The sequence below is a fragment of the Gambusia affinis genome, linkage group LG21, assembly GCF_019740435.1.
Source record: "Gambusia affinis linkage group LG21, SWU_Gaff_1.0, whole genome shotgun sequence".
NCBI lineage: Eukaryota > Metazoa > Chordata > Actinopteri > Cyprinodontiformes > Poeciliidae > Gambusia > Gambusia affinis.
The window spans coordinates 16,679,506-16,703,886 of NC_057888.1; the positions used below are offsets into that span (position 1 = coordinate 16,679,506).

The 24,381-nt window shown below is 39.1% G+C and overlaps 1 protein-coding gene across 2 annotated transcripts in view; it reads left to right on the plus strand.

The window, feature by feature from the left end:
- LOC122823935 (guanine nucleotide exchange factor VAV3) overlaps positions 1 to 24,381 on the plus strand; it is a 93,556-nt gene that overhangs the window by 35,249 nt on the left and 33,926 nt on the right. For both annotated transcript variants that reach the window (XM_044103990.1, XM_044103991.1), the window contains exons 3-14: positions 9,959 to 10,017; positions 10,124 to 10,189; positions 12,596 to 12,704; positions 13,109 to 13,210; positions 15,182 to 15,250; positions 16,351 to 16,454; positions 17,133 to 17,232; positions 17,568 to 17,663; positions 19,916 to 19,984; positions 21,202 to 21,288; positions 21,384 to 21,469; positions 21,829 to 21,961. In XM_044103990.1, the coding sequence (XP_043959925.1) occupies positions 9,959 to 10,017; positions 10,124 to 10,189; positions 12,596 to 12,704; positions 13,109 to 13,210; positions 15,182 to 15,250; positions 16,351 to 16,454; positions 17,133 to 17,232; positions 17,568 to 17,663; positions 19,916 to 19,984; positions 21,202 to 21,288; positions 21,384 to 21,469; positions 21,829 to 21,961 (1,080 nt within the window). The remainder of the gene's footprint in view (positions 1 to 9,958; positions 10,018 to 10,123; positions 10,190 to 12,595; positions 12,705 to 13,108; positions 13,211 to 15,181; positions 15,251 to 16,350; positions 16,455 to 17,132; positions 17,233 to 17,567; positions 17,664 to 19,915; positions 19,985 to 21,201; positions 21,289 to 21,383; positions 21,470 to 21,828; positions 21,962 to 24,381) is intronic.

The following is a 24,381-nucleotide window of genomic DNA, read 5'->3' on the forward strand; positions in this document are numbered from 1 at the left end:
GCCTCACCTCTTATGGCTCTGCTCAGCACTGTAATCCAGCAACGACAGAAGGAGCCAGTAAAATGCTTGACATGTAAAGCACCACAATGAATTGTGCTGCAAGATGGATAGCCCATGCTCGGGCTTTTTTTTACACCCAGAATGGTTGTAAATAATAAACAAAAGCACCATCCTTCATTTTAAACTCAACCTCTATATTTGAGGAACTGGAGACCTTAATTCAGAATCCACTTTATTAGCCAGTTTGACTGCCAGTATGTCTTTCATTTGTATAACATGCAGGTTTTCTCCTGGGAGTGGTCGTCAGTTGGAGCCCAGCAGGCGCTTATGGCTTACGAGTGCAAGGTTTATGGTAGGCGTGAACGGGCAGATAACAACAAAAACAATTGCAGATTGCATCGTGCTGTGTTGTGCTACTTACCTTGTTCAGTTTAGTTTATTTCTGATAAGGAATACGTATGTTACATAAGCATTTTGTTCATGTTACCGTTTACAATGAGGTGGAAGCGAGTGAGGTGGAATCTAAGGCTCCAAAATGCTTGCACGTTTTACGATGTGCTAAAACGCAGTGCCATCTAGTGGCTTGGCATGACAACTGCATTTGACTCTTGGTGTCTCGGTGGCGCTGTCTAAACGGGGAACTTTTTGCCCATTTGAAAAACCGTCAGTTTCTAGGTAGTGGTTTTGTGTAAACAGAATAGCTCTGTGCTTTACAGAATTGGGGCAAGAGTAAAGCAATTGTTTAAAGAAAAACAGTAACTCTTTATTGAGCTTGCCACAAGCTAACTGAAGGTGGTCTTAATGGGAAAATGGATAGAGCAAAGTACATTGTAGCTCTGGAGGAACCCGTGTTAGAGCAGGGTGTCAAACTTCATCTCTCGAAGACAGAGGGTACGAAAACTTTTAGATCTTGTTGATACTGCCACTATGATTGCCAGAACAAATCTCAAACTCCAGCCTCTTCTAAGGCTGGTTTCCCCACTAAAAAGGCTAGACTGCACATTAGACCCAGAAGAGTGGAGATTTCATTGCTCATGAATTCAGGTTGTTGTCTGCCTGCTGCTAAGATTGAGCGCCCCCTCCTCTGCAGAAACTTAACCTCTGGCTGCGAGTCTTTTTCCATTTTGTCTATTGAGGGTGTCTAATCATTTTCTTATTTAAATTAATGGGAATTGTTTAATTCAATCACAAAGCTACTTGTAGTGGTTGAGAAAAAGAGTTTTGAATTTATTTTCAAACTTTCTAAATGGACTCTGTCTCTGCATTTTGCGTTTTGTATCTTTTTTCTTAAAATTTTGTCTAACTAAATAGCGTTGTCATGCCAACGTGATGAAATAATAAGTAAAAGTCTTGACAATTCCTGCCAATGTCAATACTTTACCAATATGCTCTTTAAATGGTCTATCACTACCCGGGTATACCGGGAAAAGGCTTGAATATTTCAAGTTACTCTTGAAATAATTTCAACTTTCAATTTTTTTTTGTTTAAATTGAAACTGTAATTAAAAGATATATGAAAATGAATTGTTAAAATGTCATTTTGATAAGTACAAGACAGGTTAGACCGTCTTAAAGAGCTGAAACAATTTTAAAAATACCTAAAGCAGTTTTATTTTCCACTCCTCTGTCACACAGAGTTATGCGACAGCAGAATGTGTGTGTGCTGGTGTGTGCCACTTGAGGGGTGTCGTGCTGAATTAAACGCTGTGGAGTAAAAATTTTACGGCTCGGATGTGTGCGCCGCAGCATCGGCGTGTTCATGGAGAAAAAATGTACGATCGTACGAGCAAAAGTCCAGCCTAATAAAGTGAACCTGAAGCGCACAGGAAGGGTCAAGGCGAAGGATGTTTGAAGACCTGGTAGCGAGGGCGTGAATCCATGTGTGAGGATGTCTGATGAGTGTGGGTCCTGCGGGGCTCTCTGTCCGAGGTTGATGTGATTTACCTGGACAGCAAGAACAACCTCACTTCTGACCCGTTTCCTGTTGAGGTGTTGTCATTACGTCTAGAAAAAATAAGAAAAAAAAAAATACTCAAAGCTTCATTTTCTAATTTTTCCCTATCGGCTATGACTGTATTATTCGACATGAAAGCTGGTAGTAAGTGTGTGTAGAATGTTTGAAACGGCTCGTTGTACAAAGAAACACCTTAAAAAAATAAAATAAACTTAGCAAGCAGCCCGCAGACGCTCTGAGTTCATGTTTTGTTGTAGTTTACACCCTTTAAAATAGGATTAACTCAAATGAACATGCCACCTTCGTAGCTTCTTTTAGCTGTTCATGGCTAACAACATAGCAGCAGCGAATAGAAAGAGCTGAAAGTCAAATTGTTCTACTCTGTCTGTGTTTTACTTGTAAGGGTTAATGCCTGCAATTATTTAGGCTTAGATAAAAAATAAATTATGTTTTTGCTACCAAGAACATTCTACATTAAGTAGAGTTGCACATAGTGCAAACAACAAATATAAATTTAGGTTTGTGGCGAACAAAGTCAAAAGACAAATGGCAGTGACTCCTTCAGCATTTTAATCAGTATGTGTGTGTGTGTGTGTGTGTGTGTGTGTGTGTGTGTATCCAAACACACTAATTATGTATTATAAGCCTTAATGAGGGATGGCACTGATTGTCAAACATTAACTCATCTCCCTCTGAGCCAATCAACTTTTCATTTGCTCTTCGTGGGTTGGAATTAATGCACCGGCTGCTTCTGTAAGAAATCCATGCATCGTAGTCGCAACGCAATTTAGCAAACATACTCAAACGTTTACGGACAAGCAGCATTAATCAATTTCATGTGCAAACCATGGGGAAAAACTCAGGAAACTGCCCTATCGCCTCTTGTGGTTTCCTTTCTGACAACGTAAACGGGGATTGTAGTGACTTACCGGAAGTTTCCGGCGTTTCATGAATGTTTTATCAGGCAACGGCAAACGGAGAGAGACGCTGTCGATACAGCTCCAACGCGAGGGGTTTTTGGGGGATCACTTACTTCAAATGGAATCGAAATGACCTGTTAATATGTATACAGGGACCAGGTCTAGTTTCAAAGAGCCCAGCAGCGTTGCTGCACCACTGTTATTCTAAACATAGAAACTGCGCTTTGGTTTTAACACCAGCTGTACTTCTTTTGCATTCTTAAAAACAACAGAGTCAGGTGGGATGTTTTCTGTGGTTCCAGTACACACCATTACTTTATGGACGCTGTTTCTTTAAGCGATTTGGGTAATTTCAATCATTTTTTATTTTTTTATTTATTTTTTTGCTAAATCCAGCGTGAAGGCTCAATTGTGTTTAGTTCATCTAAAGATTCAAGCTTCATTTTACATTAAAATAAGCTCTCTTCACACAGGGACACATCAGTTAATGTTATGAATTCACCTTCATAAAAACAAAACAGTAACACTACCTGGTTTGTGAATAAGACTGTCATGACACCGTCATAAACATGACGTAACACCTGTTATTAACACGAGTAAGTCTTCATGAATATTTATGACTGCTGTCATAAAGTGTCATTTGGAAAATCGTGACCCTTTTAACACGAAGCGGACATTATTCAAAATGTCTTCGTTATGACAGCTTGACATTAACCAAGAAATCATGATCTGACATGACATGTTATGACAGTCTTTTTCACAACCTGTCAAATAAAGTGTTACCAAAAAAACACAAAAAAAAAAACACGTGTTGGTCCTCATGCAAATAAATAAATAAATAAATAAATAAAATAAACTAAAGCAGCTACAAAACGCAGAAAGCTGCAAATCACACGCTTTGTGACTAAAAACTGCAGTTGCTATAACCACCAACGTGGAATCAGTTCAACACACCGCAGTGAACAGAAGGTCCCAACACCTTCTGGTTAGTGTGGTGAGGTTTACTCAGCTATATTTTCTCTCAAATGAAATGAGGTGACAAAACCATAAAAGTATACTTGCCAAAAAAAAACAAAAAAAAAAGCAGAACATGTATATACATGTATATGTAAGCCTGGTCAGTTGGAACATCTGAGGCTCTTAAACATTATATCTAAAAATGTTTCTCACTGCATAAACAGACATAGTTTGTCACAGATATCACAGTAAGGACCCAATCATAACACTACTTAATCTCACTGTTTGCTAACCAGATGCTCCACTCACCCTGGCATACTAAATGCTCGAAACTGACAACGTGAGGGCTCTCGTTAAGCTTTGAAATTTCATTCGCAGACTTTCAATAGATTTTAAATAAAGAAAAACAAAAGGCAGGAATGTCATAAAACAAGTTATGCACTCTGTAAATTCCACACCATCGATTCTGATACACATGCTCTATTTAAGGAGTGAATCAAAAGCAGGACATATACTTCAATCACATGTCTGCATCTGTGTTGAATAAATCCACAAATTCATTGACATACATTTAGATGTAATGTTTTTCAATACATTGGCATAAAAGAGAAGGTGTAATGAGAGAAGAAAAGATTGTACTTTTATTGGATCTGTGTATTCAGTGCTGCAGTAATTTATTCATGCTGGTTAAGATTCATGTCAATGAACATAAGGAGAGTGAGCCTACTTTCACGGTCGTATCAGCATTACTTGTGAGTTGAAGTTTGATTTTGTTGGAGAAATGTTTTGAGTCTTTTTCCTCATCACATTTTCTAAAAGTTTTATCAGTCCAGCATTCCACATGTTGGTCCGTTCAGCCATTTAATTTTTTATTTTATTTTTTTAAGGATCCATATTTAAAGATTTCTTTACTGTAGAAATTTGAGAAGAAAAAAAAGAAAACAAAGCTTGCAGGATTCCGAAAATTGGGTTGGCCAAATCTGGAATTTTGACGACGTCGTTACTGAACATGGTTTGGTGTCTGTAACCAAATCCTTTTTAGCAACCTCCCTCTCTAAAACCTTCAATACAATCAGCTTATCTATTCTAGTGGAGTACCTAACTGGACTCTATTTTTAATCTATTTTTAGCTGGTAATTACTAATATAGAGGGAAAATAAAAGGAACCATAGAAAGGCGGCATAAAAGCTGAGAGCAGAAAACTGGGACAGCACGCTGGGTCGTATCTGAAACCAATAAGACTGCTGGCGTACTACACAACTTAAAAAAAAAAAAAAAAGGAGGTGCCCTCTATATTTAGATAAGAGTGAATTATTTGTCAGGATAAATAAAGAATAGATGATCAGTAGATGTGTGCGGCCGCTGCTACTGATCTTTGATGTCACTCATGCACCTTGTGCGCTTCATTCAAAACCACCCTCAGCCCTGATATGATTAGGAACGCTCGCAGTATACAGTATATACGTGATTTATTTATTTTATTTCTTTTTCCGTTACCTTTCTGTTATGTAATTACATTGGGGGCGCCGAGCAGCTGCGCGGCTTCAAACAGACGTTAGCACACATCCACATGTTGTGCTCTTGGCTCGGTCTCTGCTGCACAGAGACACGTCGCCTCGCCGGGCTTTAATTGGACTGTAGTGATTTGGTTGATCCACAGGAGCGGCCGCGGCCAGCCGGGGCAGGTTTATTAGCCTCCATCAAAGAGGCCCTGTCAGCCTTGATCGTCTGAGGCTACATGGTGGTACATGACTCCTGCAGAGCGTTTCACCTCTGATCTGAGCGCCCGTGGTGGATACTACATCCTCAGACATGATTTCTGATTCTTATATTCATTTGAAGCGTGCCGTTTGGTGGCCTGCATGAGCTGCTGGGCGTCTTGCTACAGTCTGTGTTCTTTTGCTTTCCCAGCCAATTGTGGCTGAAATCAAGGTGTTTTTTTGCATAACAGAAGAGCACAGTGGGGGTCTGGCGGTCTCAATTAATCGCGTGATATGTAAAAATAAGCTTGATAATTTCTTATCTGAATTTTAATATTTTTTGAAGGGTAATTTTGTTTGGAGAGACATCATAATTCATTTTATTCATGCTTTTGGTTGTAAGTGGATTTAATTTTTGTTTTGTTTACTGTTTTTGGTTGCTGTGTTTTATGTCGGATATTTAAAATATCTTCCGGTGCCGATGCTAAATGTACCAAATTGTAGTTCATCTGTCTTATACATTACTAGAAGAAGGTCTCAAGACAACAATATTGTCATTTATTATAGTACTTAAAAGGACAATTTATCGTCCAGCGAAATTAGTTATTGTGGCAGAAACTCGATCAAAAATACTTTATAATATTTTGTGTTTTTGCAGTGGATAATGAGCGACAAGCTGATGTTGCCCACTGATGACGCAGTAAGACACATAAGTACTAGGAGAGGAGTACTTTCTATGAAAGAGAAAATCCAAAAAGAGAACTGAGCAAACCGCTTCCATCCCTGATGACAGTTTCTATGACACACTTTTTTCCAAAAATGGTGTGAGAGGAACTCAGCTGCTTTCCTTGCTGTCCTTTGGTGACTTAGGGACAGGCACAAATAGACACTAGGTGGTGCTAGAGTGCTTGCCCCCTTTCCTCTGGGCAAAAAGTGCCCTTCTGAAACAGTTTTTTTTTTTTTTTACATATACATTGTAGTGACCTGTAAAAGAAATCTCACACAAAGTGCCATTTTTCATACCCGCCCCCCCCAAAATCCCTGTATGCACCACTGTAGGTGATGCCGTATGTTTTCCTTTCCTGGTTGTTAAGGGGATAAACATCCAAATATCCTCTTAGAGTCTGACACTCCCATATGCTGAGCTCACTCCTATGAGTATCGAAAAATCTAATTCATGCGAGTCAAAAACAAAAAAATCTCTCTTGTTTTATGCAGATGGTCATTTGAGTTTGTGAAACTGTGACTCATAAAGTCAGCGAAGCCAAAATATTGCAGCGCCTCACTTGCTTCTCCCGCCCTTCACCCCTCCAGAGTCTCCTGAAAGCCACAACTGGAAAAACCTCCAGATATCCTGGGCAGCTTCTGAACATGCTGCGCCCACGAACCGGCATCCAGGTGTCGTACACGAGAGATCAGTATTCGTAACGACTGCTCATCAAAAGCGTTAGTCGGAAGACGGGAGAACCTCTGATCCATAAACGGGTCGTTCACATGTTTTAGGCTGCAGCACGGAAAAGAATAATAGTAAATTAGGACTAAACGTTATCTATGCACGCGCGCTTGTGCCATTTATTTATTTATTTTTTGTCTTTTTGAAGCTATTATGCTACAAGGTTATGTGAAAATGAGACATTAGATGACTAATAAAACCAACTGGGAACGTAATAATTGCTTGCTTGGCTTTAAAAAGATGTCCGTCTCAAATAGCTTTTATATGACTACTCTCTTTCAGAGCTGCTTCCATTTTAGGTTCCAGTGTCTGGATCTTGTAAAATTTTGACAGATGTCGGTCTTCCCGTAGCGAGCGGTCAGTAATTATTTACATTAGGAGCAGGGGTGAAGTCACACCGTGTGTTTGAGAAAGTGGTCTGTTTCCCAAAAAAGAAAATGTTTTTAATAATATTACAGAGACAAAATGCTTGAAGAGTTGACATTAAGCATCTTTTGTCCTCACCATTGTTTGTCGCCAGCCCAGCAATTCCTGGTCAGATTGTATGATGTCACAGCTTGCATCACCGGATACAACCAAATGGAGGGTTTTCTTTCTTTTTGCATTGTTTTTTTTTTTTTTTTTTTTTTTAAAGTAACCCTTTCTTGTTGCCCTGCTGTAAATGCTTTAGTTTGCAGATCATTTTGTTAGTAAATTAGATTCATAACCTTATTCCTGATTCTTTGTTTAGACTTCCTTGCTTGGTGTGTCCTGTCCTCTCATGGTCCAGTCTAATGAAGTCCAGGTGTGTTGCAAATTCTGCATAAAACCAGTCAGAGGGTTTGGCAACTTGAGATGGATGTCAGAAAATCCATGAGAAGGACTTTGAACTGGCTGCTGATTCTGCTTTCTTCTCACCTTTTATATTTTTTTTCTGAGCCCTTGACGACACCACCTTACAAGCATGGTTATGGTTGCTACCGGCAAACGGCAGTCCTTTCTGTTCTCTACCTTTACTTGGTTTTTTAATTTTATTTTTGAAAACAAACAACTCATTTTGCACAGCACCATATATTCACAGTTTCAGCAGATTCCCCTCAGGTTGAAGTCATTCACTTCAGTTTATATTTGGAGCCACTTTGTGTGTTGTATTCAGGCAGCAGATAAACTACTGCTGAGGAACATAATGTGCTTAGTAATTGTACACACAATTGACACCCAAAGCAATAGGATTAGGATACATCCAAGAACGTTCGATGAGTTGTTGTTTTTTGTTTTTTTTTATCCCTGGATTTTGTCTATCAGTCTTGAAGCCGTTATGTTTATTTGCATAAAACATTTTAAAGAATGCATAGCGGCACACTCATGTGTCGCAGTTACATAAAGCTCTCTTTTCAGTTTTTGGAGATGTAAAAAATTTTTTTTTATGACACTTTAGTCAGTGCGTACAAGTTATTGAATGTTCTCCTGATGATCTGCAGTCGCCCACTGCTGCGAAGCCACACCGAGTCACCGCCTCCCACCACTCATCTGCTCCCTACTGATATTTCTCTCTCATCGTAAGCTGCAGCCGGCAAACAAGCAAACTCTGCTCTGACGTCACGTAGCCGAACAACGTCAACTTGATCCCAGCGGTCGGAAATGTTTTCGGATGCGACGACGACGACGACGAACCGCAGAATGTCACTTGTTGTCTTTTTCACGACCCCACCTTGCAACCCACAGAAGCCAGCGTACCCAACAGGCCTTTCTGATAGTAAAAAGCCACAGATGCTGATTTTAAAAGCAGCAGCTTCCAGAGCTCTGTGAGCTCGCTGCTGGGGGAAGGATGTTGGCTGGGACAACTTGATCCCTGGGTCTGTCCTCACCCTGCCACTGTTTACTCCATTTACTGGACGGAGCGGGGGATGTGTTGGGAGGGACGGGCCGGCTGTGTGACCGGTATTGATCGCGGAGAGCTGGCTGCGGTTCAGATTTATCCATGTTACACATGAGATGTGTTTGGTGTGGACCCGTGAAGGGAAGCGTGGTGTGGAAGGGGTCGTCGGGCATAAATGAGCGATATTAAAGCTTTATTTAAAAGGGGAGATCAGGGATGATTCATCACTAGCTCCCACATGTGCACAGTAAGGGTGAAGGCCTGAGCACAGCGGCGTTAAAGTATGGACCGTATATTAGTAATCATACAATCCTAGTGATCAATTTCTCTTGAGGTTAGGTAATGTTTTCTTTTTGTGTGCGCTTAGCGGAGCTCCTGCTACCGTTTCTGCTTGAAATACCTGAATTTTGCCCTGTTGCTTCTGGAAACCTTCATGGATTTTGTTAGAATTTTATGAGACAGAACAACATAAAGGAGTTCAGGTTTAGAAAGTAAAACAAAAGATGCATTTTAAACTTTTTTTTGTTAAATTTTTTTTTAACTTTGTGCAAGAAAAATATCTAAAAAGGGTGTGGCGTGTATTCTCTCTCACTCTGGGAATACCAACTGACTACCAAATTTAATTAGATAATAGTATCACTTTTTTTTTCTTTTTTTATTCAGAAAAATGCGATGGCAGGAAAACTTTTAGACGTAAACATTGTTGAAGACAGCCGCAGGAAAACCTGCTACACAGTTAGCCGTGTCTCAAAGGACATGCAGGTCTTTCTACAAATGTATAAAAGCAGAAAATAAAAATAACATACCACTTTCGTACTTCAATAATTATTTGCCATTTAGTGGTTTTGTCCTTTAAAATCACCAAAAAAATACATATATGTGGCTAAAATGGTGGAGTTGAAGGGGTATAATCCTCCTTTAACTGGATTTACTGCGAAAAGGTTCGAATATAAAATTTTACTGTGATAACAGCAGCTCAGGTTTTTCAGAAGTATTAGAAAATGCTGCCCTCTTGTGTCGCCACGTATAAATGAAGGAGAACATTCGGTTTCTCTTCTCCTGCAATGCAAAAAAGCAATATTAAAAACAAAATGAATCTTTCTCTTTTTGTCCCAGGTTATGGACACGCTGTCCAAACTTTCCCACACGAGCATCGCACAACAGATGGGAGTCAGGTATGTCGTTTTAAAGAGGAAAAAAAAAAGAGAACTGTGCACCTATCGCGCAGTAAAACGTCTTCTGATTAGTTCGCAAATCATAAATGTGTGTTTCCTCTCACAGACATTTTCCCACAGAGGAGCGCGTGGAAGACGAGGACATCTACAACCACCTGGAGGACCTGATGGAGTACGTTTCCTCCTCGAACATAAACGTCTCCGCTTCCTGCCGTTCTTAAAACAAAAGAGCATTTTGCTGACGAGGGCAGCATTTGTTCCCTGGGTGTCGACTGGAAGGCAGCCGCCTCCTCCACTGCTCCCAGTGTGCGCTCAGCCCCCCCCCCACGGCTTTTTCTCAGTTTGCCACAAGTTGTGTGGGACTTTCGTCATTCGTTATTCACGCCCCATTTAGTGCAAGGTTTTGCAGATTTTTATTGAATAACAGTTTGTTTTTTTTTATTATTTGAAACGATGCAACTCGTGCTATCCAGATCAGCCTGACATTATTTTTTTTACCCATGTGGTTAATGTGTCATGTGGTTAGAATAAGAGATTAAAACAATTAGATCATTAAAATTTTAACTTCATGCTAAGACTTCTGAACTTTTGGGTTTAAAGTCCCAAGAAAATAGTCGTACAATATAATCCACTCTAACTGCAAATAGGTCAGCGGGTGCAGTTATGCCTTTATCTAAACATAGCCAGACAACACAGTGACCTTTTTTGTTATCGATTTTCTTCTGAGAATCGTTTTGGACTGAATTTGAGCTGTCCACTCATCCACGGTTCTATTTTCGGTCGCAACACTACAAAAGCTATTCAACGTTTCTGCATCGGCCAGAAAGCTGAAATCAGTGCGCCCCGTTTCCTCTGTGAGACGCTTGAAGCCTGGGATATTGTTTCGTAACAGGAACCCTGGTTTAAACATCTCCACAACTTTCTCCCTGAACTATTAGGAGCATTAGAGTAAAGGGATCTAAATCCAAACGCACAATGCGCTTCGGCGACTTTTATCTGTAAGTGGTTTAAAAACTCAACGTTTGCTTTTTATCTCACAATTGCAGCTTTGGAAAAAAGATAGAGCATTTCAATTGATCAATTTCTCTGGCTTTACTTGTTATAGGTGTATGTTTGGGGAAAATGAACATTGTTCTTTTATTCTATGAACTACAGACTTACATGTCTCTGAAATTCCAAGCAAAAGTTTTGTATTTATTTGCAGAAAACGAGATCAACAATACTAATGTTTTAACTTGGGAAGTGTTCAGAAATCAATATTTGGTGGAATAGGTTCAGTGAGGTTCAGTGCAGTGGGCTCTTAATTTTTTTCCAGAACCTGCGTTGTTGGTCTATTACATAAAATCCGCCATTAAATACACTAAACTTTGAAATGGTATCTTTTTGTGTGCAGTTTAATTCTTCAGTTGCAGTATAAAGACGTTTTAGGATTGTAACTGAAGCCTGCGGGGGCAGATGAATACACAGTAATAAAGATGCTGGGACGCCTCGCAGTGATCTGCTCTATGTTTAGCGCTGACAGCTCCATTTGCACAGGAAGCAGCGGCAGAGATAAACCAGCCAGCCAGCTGCAGGATGAGGTCGGACACATTTAAAGCTTTCCAAACGTACAAGCAGAAATTTACATGCAAGAAAAAAGAAAAAGTAAAAAAAAGCATGTAGACTGCCGACTTTGCAGAAATAATCCATCTGATCTGCAAAGGAAAACTTTCTAGATCTTTAAAAACCCGAAACGTAGCCTTAGACTTCTGCTTTTCTCATCAGAATCTCCATTTTCTCGTGAATGAGACTTGCACAGGCAGCAGAAAATATCCATTTTATACACAGCAGCTTTCTTGTAGTTGGTTCTGGCCCAAAATGTCCTGTGCGGTTTTATGTGACGAGTCAGTTAATAATAATGTATGCTGTAAATCTTTTTGGCAAGGTGAGCCGTAGCCAAGTCCAATGTTATTCATACCGCTGCCATGCTGGGGCGTAAAATTCATTTCAAGAAGGCTGAGCCTGATGGGGAAATGAGAGAAAAGATGATAAAAGAACGCAAAAGGAATATCAGTTTTATGAACCAATTAAGATTTTGCTAAAAAGTTGCGTTCAATAACTGACTTTTACTGGCCGATTTTTACTCTTTATGAAGACTGGGCAGCTTTTATGTGTTTCCACTGGTGTGTCCAAGGATTCTCTTATCAGATTCGAGTCTGGCCTTTGACTGGACCGCTACAAAACGTTAATGTTACTTCCAGGGAGAAGAAACATGCTGGCAAAATGAGAAGAGTGCCGGAGTTATTGCTAAAACATTAAACTGGAGGAATAATTTATCATTTTTTGTTCTTAATCCGTTTTCCGTAGTTTGTGACAGAGGGATACTATAGGCCTATATGAAATCTCACTGAGCAGTCACTTGATCTAGATGCAGGTAAAACCAGAAGTTTACATACGACCTGGTCATTGGATGGATCCAATGACCAGGTGTGAGCCTTTTTCCGTGATCGTTGCGGATGGCGAAAGCCATTTTTCCACGCAACGTCGGCAGCGTGGCGCCGTGCGGCCCCCGCTCACACACTCTGCGTGCGTCCCACAGTGAGAACGGCGTGGAGGACGAGGAGGACCTGTACGCCTGCGTGTACGAGGACGAAGAAGGCGGCGAGATCTACGAGGACCTGATGAAGACGGAAGCCATCCCTCCTCCGGTTTGTGTTCCATCTGTAACCTCCATCTCACGTCCAGATGGTGAAACAGTTTAAGAAAAGAAAAAAAACACCACACACACACACTCCTGTTTTTGCAGATCAGACTAAATTTAAGCTAAATATCTCAATTTTCCACCTAATTAGTCTTCAAGATGAAAACAGGCAGAAACATTATATCTAATTTCATGCTTAGTTAAGTTGCCACATTTTCTCCCTCTGGTTTAGCAAAAAAAAAAAAAAAGTTCTTTCACATTTGGCAGACACTTTAGTGAGCATGTGTAACCCCTGACCTCACTCCGAGGCTTGGATCAACTACATCTGTTTGGACGGTTTGTAAGCCCACAGCGCCGCCACATAGTAACCGGCCTCTGCATGGGTGTGTGTGTGTGTGTGTGTGTGTGTAGGCGTTCCAGAAGCAGGCAGAGATCGACATCAGGAGTTGCTGCTTGACAGAGATCAAGCAGACAGAGGAGAAATACACCGAGACCCTGGAGTCCATAGAGAAGGTACGCTCACGCTGACAAATTGAAGTCATTACTCTGCTCTGAACGAGCCGTAACACAACACTGGTGATATACTTTGCATTTACTGGACCCAAAGAGTTCACGTCGGTAATGTTCCTTGGAAACACATGGAAGTGTTTAATGCGTGTAGTTAAGGAAGATGTATTGAGTTTCTCACTTTCTGGAGGATTTTTCATTGTTGGAAGTTCAAACTGAAGGTGGTCAGAGTTTCAAATGAACATCTTTGAAAATATTGTCTGTATGAATTATTTAGAAAGTGTATTTTCAGTCCAACAAGTATTCATCTCATCATAGGACTCCAAAGTACACTCATTCTATCATAACAGGTGCTTTTGTTTACTGATGGCTTTGAACACTTTAACAGAGTATAACGTACAATTTGTCATTTATAGTATTAATATAAACTTTTAATTTGCCATCTTGTTTCCCTTTTGTGTTAATGTGGCCTGAAAGAGAAATAACCTTGTAGATCTTGTGTGGATTTTTGACAAAAATCAAATGAATAAACTTGGCCGTACCTGCAAACAAACTGAAAAAAGAGAGAGAGGGAAAGAAAAAAAAAGAGAATTGTGAAAAGTAAGGTTTGACAAGAACCTATGGTTATCTTTGTACTGTTTCTAATGAGGACAGTGGAAAGGGAGACAAACAAAACCACCAGAAAACTGAAACATAGGGTTGCACTAACCATCTATAATGATCAAAAAAATCTATTTGCATCCGAACTGGTAGAGAGTAAGGTACACCAGGGGAAAAAGCGTAAAAATCAGCATTTCCCCCCCCAATAAATATTGGATCCAGGACTCTTCTGAGAATCTTTTTGTTGCGAGACAACAAGGCCAAACACCCCAAACACGTACAGAAAAAATATACGAGAAACTGGGACTTTTGAAGTCGTTCCCATTACTGCATGTCATTATTGAATCGCACAAAACCATAAAAAGTATTTAAAATACAATAAAATTTGAAATAAAGATCTGAATGTAGGCAAAAAGTAGTTTGCTTTATATACGACAGGTACAAAAATACTTTTTCTTTCGAAAAGAATTATTACAGTTACTGCAAGATATCATAATTAGTACAACTTGCACCTAAATAAGCTTTACAAAAGGGGTAAATTATTGCTATTAGCCACTTATAGCATAATATAATAATTTTCCTTTAAGCAAAGTGTATTGGAGGTCTCATTCAGCTGCTTTGATGGAAAAAAATGGAAATTTGTTAGATAAAAGTACACCCCCTAACGGGTATTTTCAAACATTTTCAAGAGCACTGAAAATCAACTGAATCTCCTTCACCGCTGTATAATGTGAAATTGAAACAAACTCACTCCAAATAGGGGTGGGGGAAAAAAGGAAATTTGCTGTCAAACAGTAGAATGAGTTTAAGAAAGACCAAGATTTTGTATTTTTTCCACTCGGTTTTTCATTTTCTAAAATGGACGTAAAGGAAGATGAACCGTGGAAAGTGGAGTCTGGAACAATACAATTACAATTTTTTTTGCCAAAACTACATCTTTTCCATCTTACTCTGCATTTTCCCAGGACTATAGGAGACCCACCGGTTCCAGACCCCCAGCCAAAACTACTTGTCTTCTTCCCCCTTGTGTATGTTAACGTCCACTAAAAAAGGGCCCTTGCCTGATTTCCCAGCGGAGAGCCACAGTAGATGACTTTTGTTATGGTGAAATTTTGTTTGCGCTCCCCTACTCCATCGAGATGCAGAATTGACTGTGTGGTGGGAGTTTTCGGAGAGGGGAAATCATTAAATTGCACACTCTGAAAATGAGATTATTGCCGTGACCCAGACAGGCCTGGTTGTTTCTGCTTACTGCAGCTCTTTGCAGCTGGGCCTCCATAATATAATAGCGTCTCGTTCAAAATGACTCCCCCACTTTCACTGGAGGAACGAGCTTTCATTCCCATGCGTTCTTTTCTCTTTCTGTTTCTCCCGCAGCACTTTATGATGCCCCTCACCATGTTTTTTTCTACGGTTGAGATGGAGAAGGTGTTTGTGAATATTCCGGTGAGTTATTGTCAACTGAAAGTTAAGTAAAGTTTGAAACCACACCACCTACGGACAGACATATATTTCCAATTTTTTTATGTTCTCTTATTCAGTTTTACTTATTTGTATGTAATATATTTTGAATTTTATAATAACTTTTTCGATATTGTAGTTCTTTTAGTGGTCTTGACTGGCAACAGTCTTGCTAGAAGCTAATGCGCTCCATGCTAACAGTGACAGTGCTTATTTTCTGTTTTTTTGTTGCTTTGCAGAGTAATATGATAGTAATTGTTTATTAGGAGTAAACAATTTCTGCGACGTTACTCTGAAAATCAGCCATGTATTTAAAAAAATATATTATTACAACTTCTTTTTTAGATATTGTGGTTTGTAGCAGTCATGCTAGAAGCCAAAATCCCCTATGCTAACATGCTACCAGTGACAGTGCTAGTTTTTCAGAGTTAAAACAGGTAAACATTTTCTGTGTTTTCTGTTTCTTTGCAGAGTAGCATCATAACAACTGTTTGTTAGTAGTACAAAATCAATGCAGGTTTCATAAAATCATAAAAACATACAGGTAGACAAGTGGTTTGCAGCTAATGGTTAGCTGCTAAAAAGTCAGATTTTGTTTAGCTCGATCCTGAGGAAATTTGGAGAGAGAATCAATCTTTTTTTTAAAAGGGCAGAAATATAATATATGTTCTATTTGCTGGATTTACAATTTCAAATGTGCACAAAATGCCAGCAAAACCTGATTGTGCGAACCTCTCTGCTGACAACCAAAACACCCACTCAAGTTTTTTTTTTCCCTACGAAATTTATTGATACATGCTGCTTCGAGTCTGACCGTGGGATCTGGGGCTTTTAAATTCCTTCAGGTTTTGCTCTGTGAATTTTTCTGCTGTTGAAACAAAGTGCATCTAAAATTCCTGCCACATTTAAAGCTCGGTCAAGTATTGTTGGTAGGTTGCAGGTATGTCTGTTGAGACTAAAAGGTCTTAATTTTTAATGAAATGTACCTGCTACAAAACCGTTAGAGCTCAGGATAGGGGAAAATAATCCTCACAAATGTTTTACGGTCTGCGCTGATTCATGTAATTTTCTGTCTGCTTTTTTAGGAATTGGTTAAGGTTCACAAGGGTTTATTGCTGGAGATCCAAGAGTCGGTCCACCAGAGAAGTTCCCAAAATCTTTACCAGATCTTCATAAGTTTTAAAGAAAGGTAAAAAGCAACACCAGGAGCATCTAATTTTTACTGGGGTTTTTTTTCCCCCCGCTTCCTCATGAAAGCAGGACAAGACCGTGCAATTTTACATCCTCTCTTAACTTCATTTTTTGACAAAACATGCTCAGATTTCATTTTCATTATGCTGTAATTAATCAGATTAATCAATTATTGATGGTCAACTAATTTGGTAATTGATTCATAAACTTGAGTATTAACCCAAAAACTGTTTAAAAATATATGCATTTTGTGTAATCTGATTCAAATGTATTCAATTAGTGCCATAATTGCATTTAAGGTAATGTTTTTTATATTTTTATTTTTCTTATTTAAAAAAGGAACTGAATTGCTTTTTCTTTTAAATCTCTTTCTAATATTGTAAAACAAAGGCTTACGTATCTAAATGAAAAATCTTTAGAATATGCCACTTTTTAAAATCTGATTAATCGTTGTAATAATGGATAGATTGAGCAATTACTAAAATAACTGTTAGTTGCAACCCTACTGTGTTTGTTTCCTACTTTAACAGGAAAAAAACGGGTGTTTATAATTTTCTAGTTTTCTAGTACAATTTTGTGATCTCATATCGGTCGTAAGATTGCAATCAACCTACGAAAATCTGTGTGAAGTTTTGTCTACTGATCGGTTTCGTCCTTCTGCTCTGACCGGACGCAGGTTGTTGATCTATGGGAAATACTGCAGTCACGTGGAGACGGCCATCACCACGCTGGACGACATCTGCAAAAACAGGGAGGACGTGCGCATGAAGCTAGAGGTGAACAGCTTCATGGCTGCTTTAAAATGACAAAGAGATCAATAAATGTCCCACAGGGCAGGATGACACGTTTAGAGTTTTCAAGCTGCACAGAGTGAAAAGAGGATGCCCTCAAGTGAGCAAAGGAGGCATTGCAGGAGATGGTGATGATTCATTAAGCATTGCATTTTGCTGTGAAACTTGAAGCATATGCATCAGTACATGTGTATAAGTTAGAAAATAAACACATTTCTTTCTGGAAAAATGCAAAATAGTATTGCCAAAGGGATTAATATATAGTACAATGTACCTATTAATGATTTTATTATTATTTTTATTGTTAAATCTTTCTGCAGGAATGTTCTAAAAGAGCCAATTATGGCAAGTTCACCTTGAGAGACCTGCTTGTGGTTCCCATGCAGCGGGTGCTGAAGTATCATCTCCTTTTGCAGGTACAGCTTTAAAAGAAAAAAACAGAAATTTATTTACATACTACGCATCAGTTGATTTCACATATATGTTTTTCTGATAAGGCAGTAAAAAAAGGATCTCTTCTGATTTTCTGTGAGACTGAGAAGCAATGTGAAGCTTTTTCACAAGCCTTCTGCAAATCATCCGTGTAATTAAGTTGTCTTCAAAAATCAGCATCTATGTTTCTTACAAACCTCTCATTAGTCAGACATTTAAGATGTCACTGTAAACAACAGTGTCTCGACAGACTTTCAACAGGACATTCTCAGCTAAATCAGTAAGTTTTTGATCTAAAAAGAAAAAAATAATAATTCTAAGACAGCTGTTATTACACCATGTGTCCACCAGAGGCAGCATTGTCTGCATTTTTTCCATCCTCCTCCCTGCATTTGTCCTTCAGGCTCTGCAGCTCATCCTGACTGTTTGTGTATCTACTTTATGACTGAGTTTAGAATGACCTCAGTGTAATTGTCATTCGATACAGACGATCGAGGGCGAAGTAGAAAGAAGAAAATAAATAAAGTAAGGCGATGAAAGGAGGGTTGAGCAACAGCAGAGACTAACAAGTAGAAAGACTGCCTGAGACTAGAAGTCCTTTTTCAGCATTTTCTCTGAAAATAACACTCCTCTACACATTTTGCACATTAGTAATACTTTAATAATAAGAAACACATTAGCAATAGAGATTTATTCATTATTATTTGCAAAGAAAATAAGCAAACAGGAGAACTTAAGATCTCTGTAGATTCTAGATCCAAAAATCATAAATTAGACTTGCAGAGTTCATCAGGATTGGCCTACTAAATTTTGTGGTATATCTTAAAATACTTGTTGCATCTATTATCATGTTTTTGTATAAAATTTTGTAAATTTGATGGCATAAACAACAGCAATTCAACTGAACAACTGAAGCCTTTTTTATTAATTATGTTACGATGACATTTATCAAAGTGTCTGTTACACTTATATAATACACTAATAATGTTGATGTGTTATGTAGGTTATGGGTATGGTTACTGCACGGTTTGGGGAAAAAAGTTCCATATTGTAATTTTCCCATCTTGAGTGTGTTGAATTTAAATGAAAACTCCGAAATTAGGTTCTCTGGAGGGGCGCAAATAAAAAGAAAAATGGGAAAAAATTGATATAAAGATGGATAAAAGTGAATGCGTAAATATTACAAGTCTTTTAAGCTCTTTATTTTGGTATTCATCTGAAAAATTACGCGTTGAAAAGTGCCTAGGCAGGGAAGAGCGGTGGAAGAGGGGGCAGCCAATTTATAGAAGTGGGCATGGGGCCCCTTTCGCCCACCTTTTTGTAGCACCCGTGCCAAAAAGTAAAAATGATATTTAGGAAAATGTGCGTAGATACAAAGCACATCGTCTTGTGTCAACATGGGTCCAAATCCCCATAGAACAGCTGAGTAACAGCTAGCTTAGCTGTTTAGCTGTTTGGAGAGATTCTGGTGGCATCTAGAATCTCTCCAACTAATGCCTCGTCACTTCCTCTCTCTTTCATCCACCGCCTCTTCCTTTCTTTGTCTTCTTCCCCCCCCCCACTTTTTTTGGTCATCAGCCATTAGCTCTTGTCCTTTCTCCTCTCCCCCGTTTGAATTCCCTCAATAAGTCCATCACGTTTGGCCGCCCGCTATCAGCAAGACTCCCAGCCTCTGTATCTCTGTGGATGCGGGGAGGTCAGAGCACAGGCTTGATAAATAGGCCTCTGTCGTCTTGCTCGTGATAATAATGCCCCGGTTGAGCTTGAGTGACACCGGGGATTTGAGAAACGCCAGGCAGGACAAACAAAAACACACACACATACACACAAGCACGCGCACACAATCTCCCTCAGTGTGGCCTCATGCATGCATGACATCTGTTCTTATCCTTCACCGCCGAAGTCTAGATGTCTAGTTTACGTAGCACTGCCGCACTGGCAAATACTTTCAGATATAAACTGACGCGCATGCACACAACCTCCTATAGATCGGAGGAATAAAACACAACACACACACACACACACTGTGTCTGATTTATTTTAGGACCGGGCTGGCTGTTTTCATTTTCTTTCCAGAGCATAAACTTTTAAGTTTTTATGTCGCATGTACCGGCTCTTTATCAATGTTTGTGTGTACGCTGTCTTTTATTCGCCTTCATTTTTTTTTGGTTCTTTTCTCTGTGATTATTATTATTTTTTTTTATTTCTTTTATTTATTTTTTGCTTCGTTCAACAGGAACTGGTAAAACACACCCATGACGCCTCTGAAAAAAGTAATCTACGGACAGCGCTGGATGCCATGAAGGTATTTCTATAATCCCATCCCAACATTCACTGAGAATGTAGAAGTTTTGTTACTAAAGCCAATTAATAAATTAATGGACATTGATTTTTTTTTTTCAAAGCTGTGAAAAACAAAAAAATTTACCCACCAACTTTACAAATTCAGAGCTTTTATGCATCAACCTGATGTTGATCTGCTCAGATAAATCCCAGTAAAATGCATAAAAACTTGCGGCTGCAACCCGACAAAATGCAAACATGTAAGCTGAAAGAGTGGGGAATACATTTGAGGATCTTTGAAGTGCATGAATTTCAATAATGTGCTTTCGAGGTTTGGAAAGCTCTTGATATTCTATCTGCAGTTTTGTATGAAGATTGGAGCAAACTGCTAGCAGAAAAGACTTCCAGCAGGAAGTCAGGTGATCATTTACAAGGTGTTTAATCAATTAACTTGAGCAAGAAGGTAATTTAACTTAACATTAATCGATCTGTTCAATGTAATGAATATTTATTGTTGATCTGTGTTATAAAATAAAGGTGGTCTTACTGAAATTGGGGGAATTTATTAGTGTGTGTGTATGGGAATTTTCAAAACATAAACTTTTATTAGATTCTAAGTTTACGTTGTCCCTTCTTGTTAGAATACTCTTGCAAGACATTATTAGTAACAGTAATAAACAGAAGTGGTAGAGTAGCACTTCTTCAACATATTTTATTCGAATAAAAGTAAAACATACGTTTACTTCAATACAAAACTAACAAAAACTGGTGACTTTTTAGTTAAAACAAACTTGTTCCTATTGTAAAGTGGGTGCAGTATCCAGAAATTTTACTCAAGTAAGAGTAAAATTACTTGATACTTCATAATAAAATCACTCAAGTAAAAGTAAAAAGTACAGCACAGTAAAAATACTCCTAGAAGTCTCTTTTTTTTTTTCTTTTTTTTTTTTTATGTTACTCAAGTAAATGTAAATGAGTAAATGTAACTAGTTACTACCCAGCTCTGGAAAAAAAAAAGTAATCTCATATAATAGTGAATTGAAACTGTCTTCTTTTTTTCCTTGTATTGTTTTTATCTCCAAAGTTTGGTGCTGGAAACGTTTGAAAACTTACTGTGGGAAAAATGTACGAGCATTAAGTCCTCCACGCAACTTTCCAAACTTTTCTTTGTGGACTAAAGTTGAAGTACACTCATCGCTTTTTTGATGTGTGTGTGCGTGTGTGTGTGTGTGTGTGCAGGATTTGGCGCAGTACGTCAACGAAGTCAAACGGGACAATGAGACGTTGCGAGAAATAGAGCAGTATCAGAGATCCATTGAAAACCTGGTGAGTCCAAATAATGCCACGGTGGTGATTCAGTGCTCTGGGTTTGTGCCGCCAGTCGAAAAGCGATCTGTCTTTCTCTTTATCTGCCTCCCCAGAACCAACCTCTGAGCAATTACGGGAGACCCAAAGGCGATGGGGAGGTGCGGGTGACCTCAGTGGACAAACGAGCTAAGCAGGACAGGTAGGACGTCAAGTGAATCCAGACAGAAAGAAGGGGAGATGCTGCTGGAAGCCTTCCAGAGAAGGCAGAAGCTCAGGACGAAGTGTCGATGAAACCAAACCTGTTATTCCCCGCTAACTGATGTAATTGGGTGAACTGCACCGTAGCAAATGAATGTCATTAAGGGAATCTGAGGGAGAGACATTGTCTGGTCCAGCTTAGAGCACAAATATGGTGGATATAAGAGCTTTAAAAGCAGCAACAGAGGGGCGCTCGTGCCACGCTGCTTACTCTGTTAAAAAAAAACAAAAAACAATGTTTTTTTTTTTAGGTAAATCACTGCAAAAACAGATGCAGATAGAATTCGATTTCTTCCGCAGGCACATCTTCCTGTTCGACGCTGCCGTGATCGTTTGCAAGCGCCGAGGGGACAACTACGAGATGAAGGAAGTGATTGACCTGCACCTCTTCAAGATCACCAACAACCCGACATCCGACAAGGAGAACAGGAAGGTCTGGGCGCCGAAGACGCAATAGTTCAAACGGCTGTCTTAGAACGTGATGAAAGTTTGAGAAATGATTCCCAATTTGCTGCGCAGCATTCATACTGAGAGTTTATGTTTTGCCTCTCATATTAGGTGTAATGCATGTTGCATCACTGCAAGGCTTGCAGAGCCTACTAAAATTATTCACACCCCTAACATATTTGCATTTTGTCCCATTACAACCATAAAGTTTAGTTTATTTTACTGGGATTTATATTAGACCAAACGCGATGCAGAGTTGGAAAACATCAGAAAAACGATGCATGTTTTTCAATATATATATTTTTTTTACTTATAAAATCTGAAAAGTGGGGCTGTTAATATGTATTCAGCACCAAATACTGAAATACCTCTAAATCAAATCCTGTGCAACAAATTGCCTTTAAAGTAAATCCATATTCCAATCAATCTCACTGAGTTGGAGCACTTTGCAAAGAAGAATGGGCAAAAATGTCACATTAGATGTGCAAAACAGACATAAGGGCGTCCCAAACTCACAAATAAAGTTTGTGGTTGCAACTTGACAAAATGTGGAAAAAAAGTTCAAGAGGTGTGAACACGTTGCCAAGAGCCTGTAGGCAATTGTCATAAATCTGCTCTGAAACAAGTCAGTCTACTTTTCAATTTGGCTCAAAATCTTTCTGTCAATCAGTTGTAGGTTGTTTTCTCTCTCTCTCTCTCTCTTTGCTTATTGCAAAAGTAAAACATGGTGATGAGAAAACCTGTTCCAATTCTAAGATAGTAAACCAGTTACACTTTGGCAAAGAAGAAAGACGAATCTTTCCGTGACTTTCCCTTCGGAGAGCTTTTAAAAGCTTTTCAAAACCGTAAAAACTGGATTTTTAATTTTTTTTAACATGTTCCTGAAAACGTGTAGTTTGTGTCTGTACGTTTGTTTCTAATTATTATTAAGAATGCTTCTGTATGGATTTATTGGTCAAAGGCTTTGAATATAAAATACCGTATGTCTGGGAGACTTCACTTAAAATTTTATACTGCAGTACTTCACCAAGTCTCTCTCCCACTTTAACTGTGATTTACTGAAGAGCTTCGGATGGTATTAAATCTCACAAACAGCTTCGCGCCGTGTAGGCTTTCCCAGCAGGATGCAGCCCTGTTGTCCGTTTTACAGTTTTGCTGTAATATTTAGCTTCTAAAACAGATAAAATAATAGGAAAATTGCTCTATTAACATGCCGTAAGATGACACGAATAAAACAAGCCCCACCTAACGAGTCGTCCGCCTTAATGGAGGCAAGTTCTGCGACGTCAGGCCCGTTATTGCCTCTTTATGACTGAGTCAGCAAAGCTCGGAGAAGACGTTGGAGTCCTGACAAACCAATTAGCGGAGCTATTTCTGCGTAATGAACGACCATAACCATTTGTCAGATACACCCAGGTTCATAAAACTGAATGAAAATGAACTTAGCATGCTTCTTTATAGGGTCTTATAAGCACCTGTAACAGTCTCTCTACCCCGCTGCCGCCTTCTGTGCCATAAATCCCCCGGCGTGCTCCGAAAATGAGCTACACGCAAAAACCTTTCAGGCTCATAACAGGAACAACAAAATAATTAACAGAAAGCAGTCCTAAATAATTTGCTACATGCTTGTTCCTGCTCTTGTTTTACATTCCCTTATTCATTTTTTTTTTCTCTCCGCATCCTTCTGAAACAGTGTCAGACTGGAACAGCCTGCCTCCTCCCAGATGGTGCTATCATTAAACCTCGCTTTGGGCCTGACTACTCTTGTACACACAGTGAATACAAAGTGCCAACTGGGGGAAAATATTGCCAATCATAATGAAGAATGATATCTAAGGCGTGCCAGGAAACATTGATTTGGGTAATAATGACGCAGTAATAGCAGACATTAGTGGGCTTAGGCCCATATGGGCTTACAGGATTACATTTATGAAGGTTGCAGCCGTTTCGGCGTCGTTCACCTCTGACATGAAGAATGTAACGCGTTTTCTTTGGTGCTATATTTGCGCTAGCCGTGATGGAAATGAACATGTTTGCTTGAAGGTAGCGAAGATGAGAACCTCCATCATAAAAGCAATGTTGGTATGCAGATTATCTGGAGGTAAAACGGTTCTGCATAAAGTATTCAGAGACCAAAGACAGTCAACAAAACATAAGCTTCTGTTTTTTGTTTTTATAAATTATGTTTAAATGCTTTCAGATAAAGCATTATTTCAGCCAAAGACGCCAAGTTAAAAGTTATCGGGTCATATGTTTTTCCTATTGAAACCCCACAGATGATTTTATTGTAATTTCTCTAGCTTAGCAATAGCTTTAGTAGGAAATATTTAAATGAAGCAAAGGAGAAATAAATTATTGTCGGTGAACTTTTTTTTTTTTGCCTTTAAAAAAAAGCAAGATTTTCAG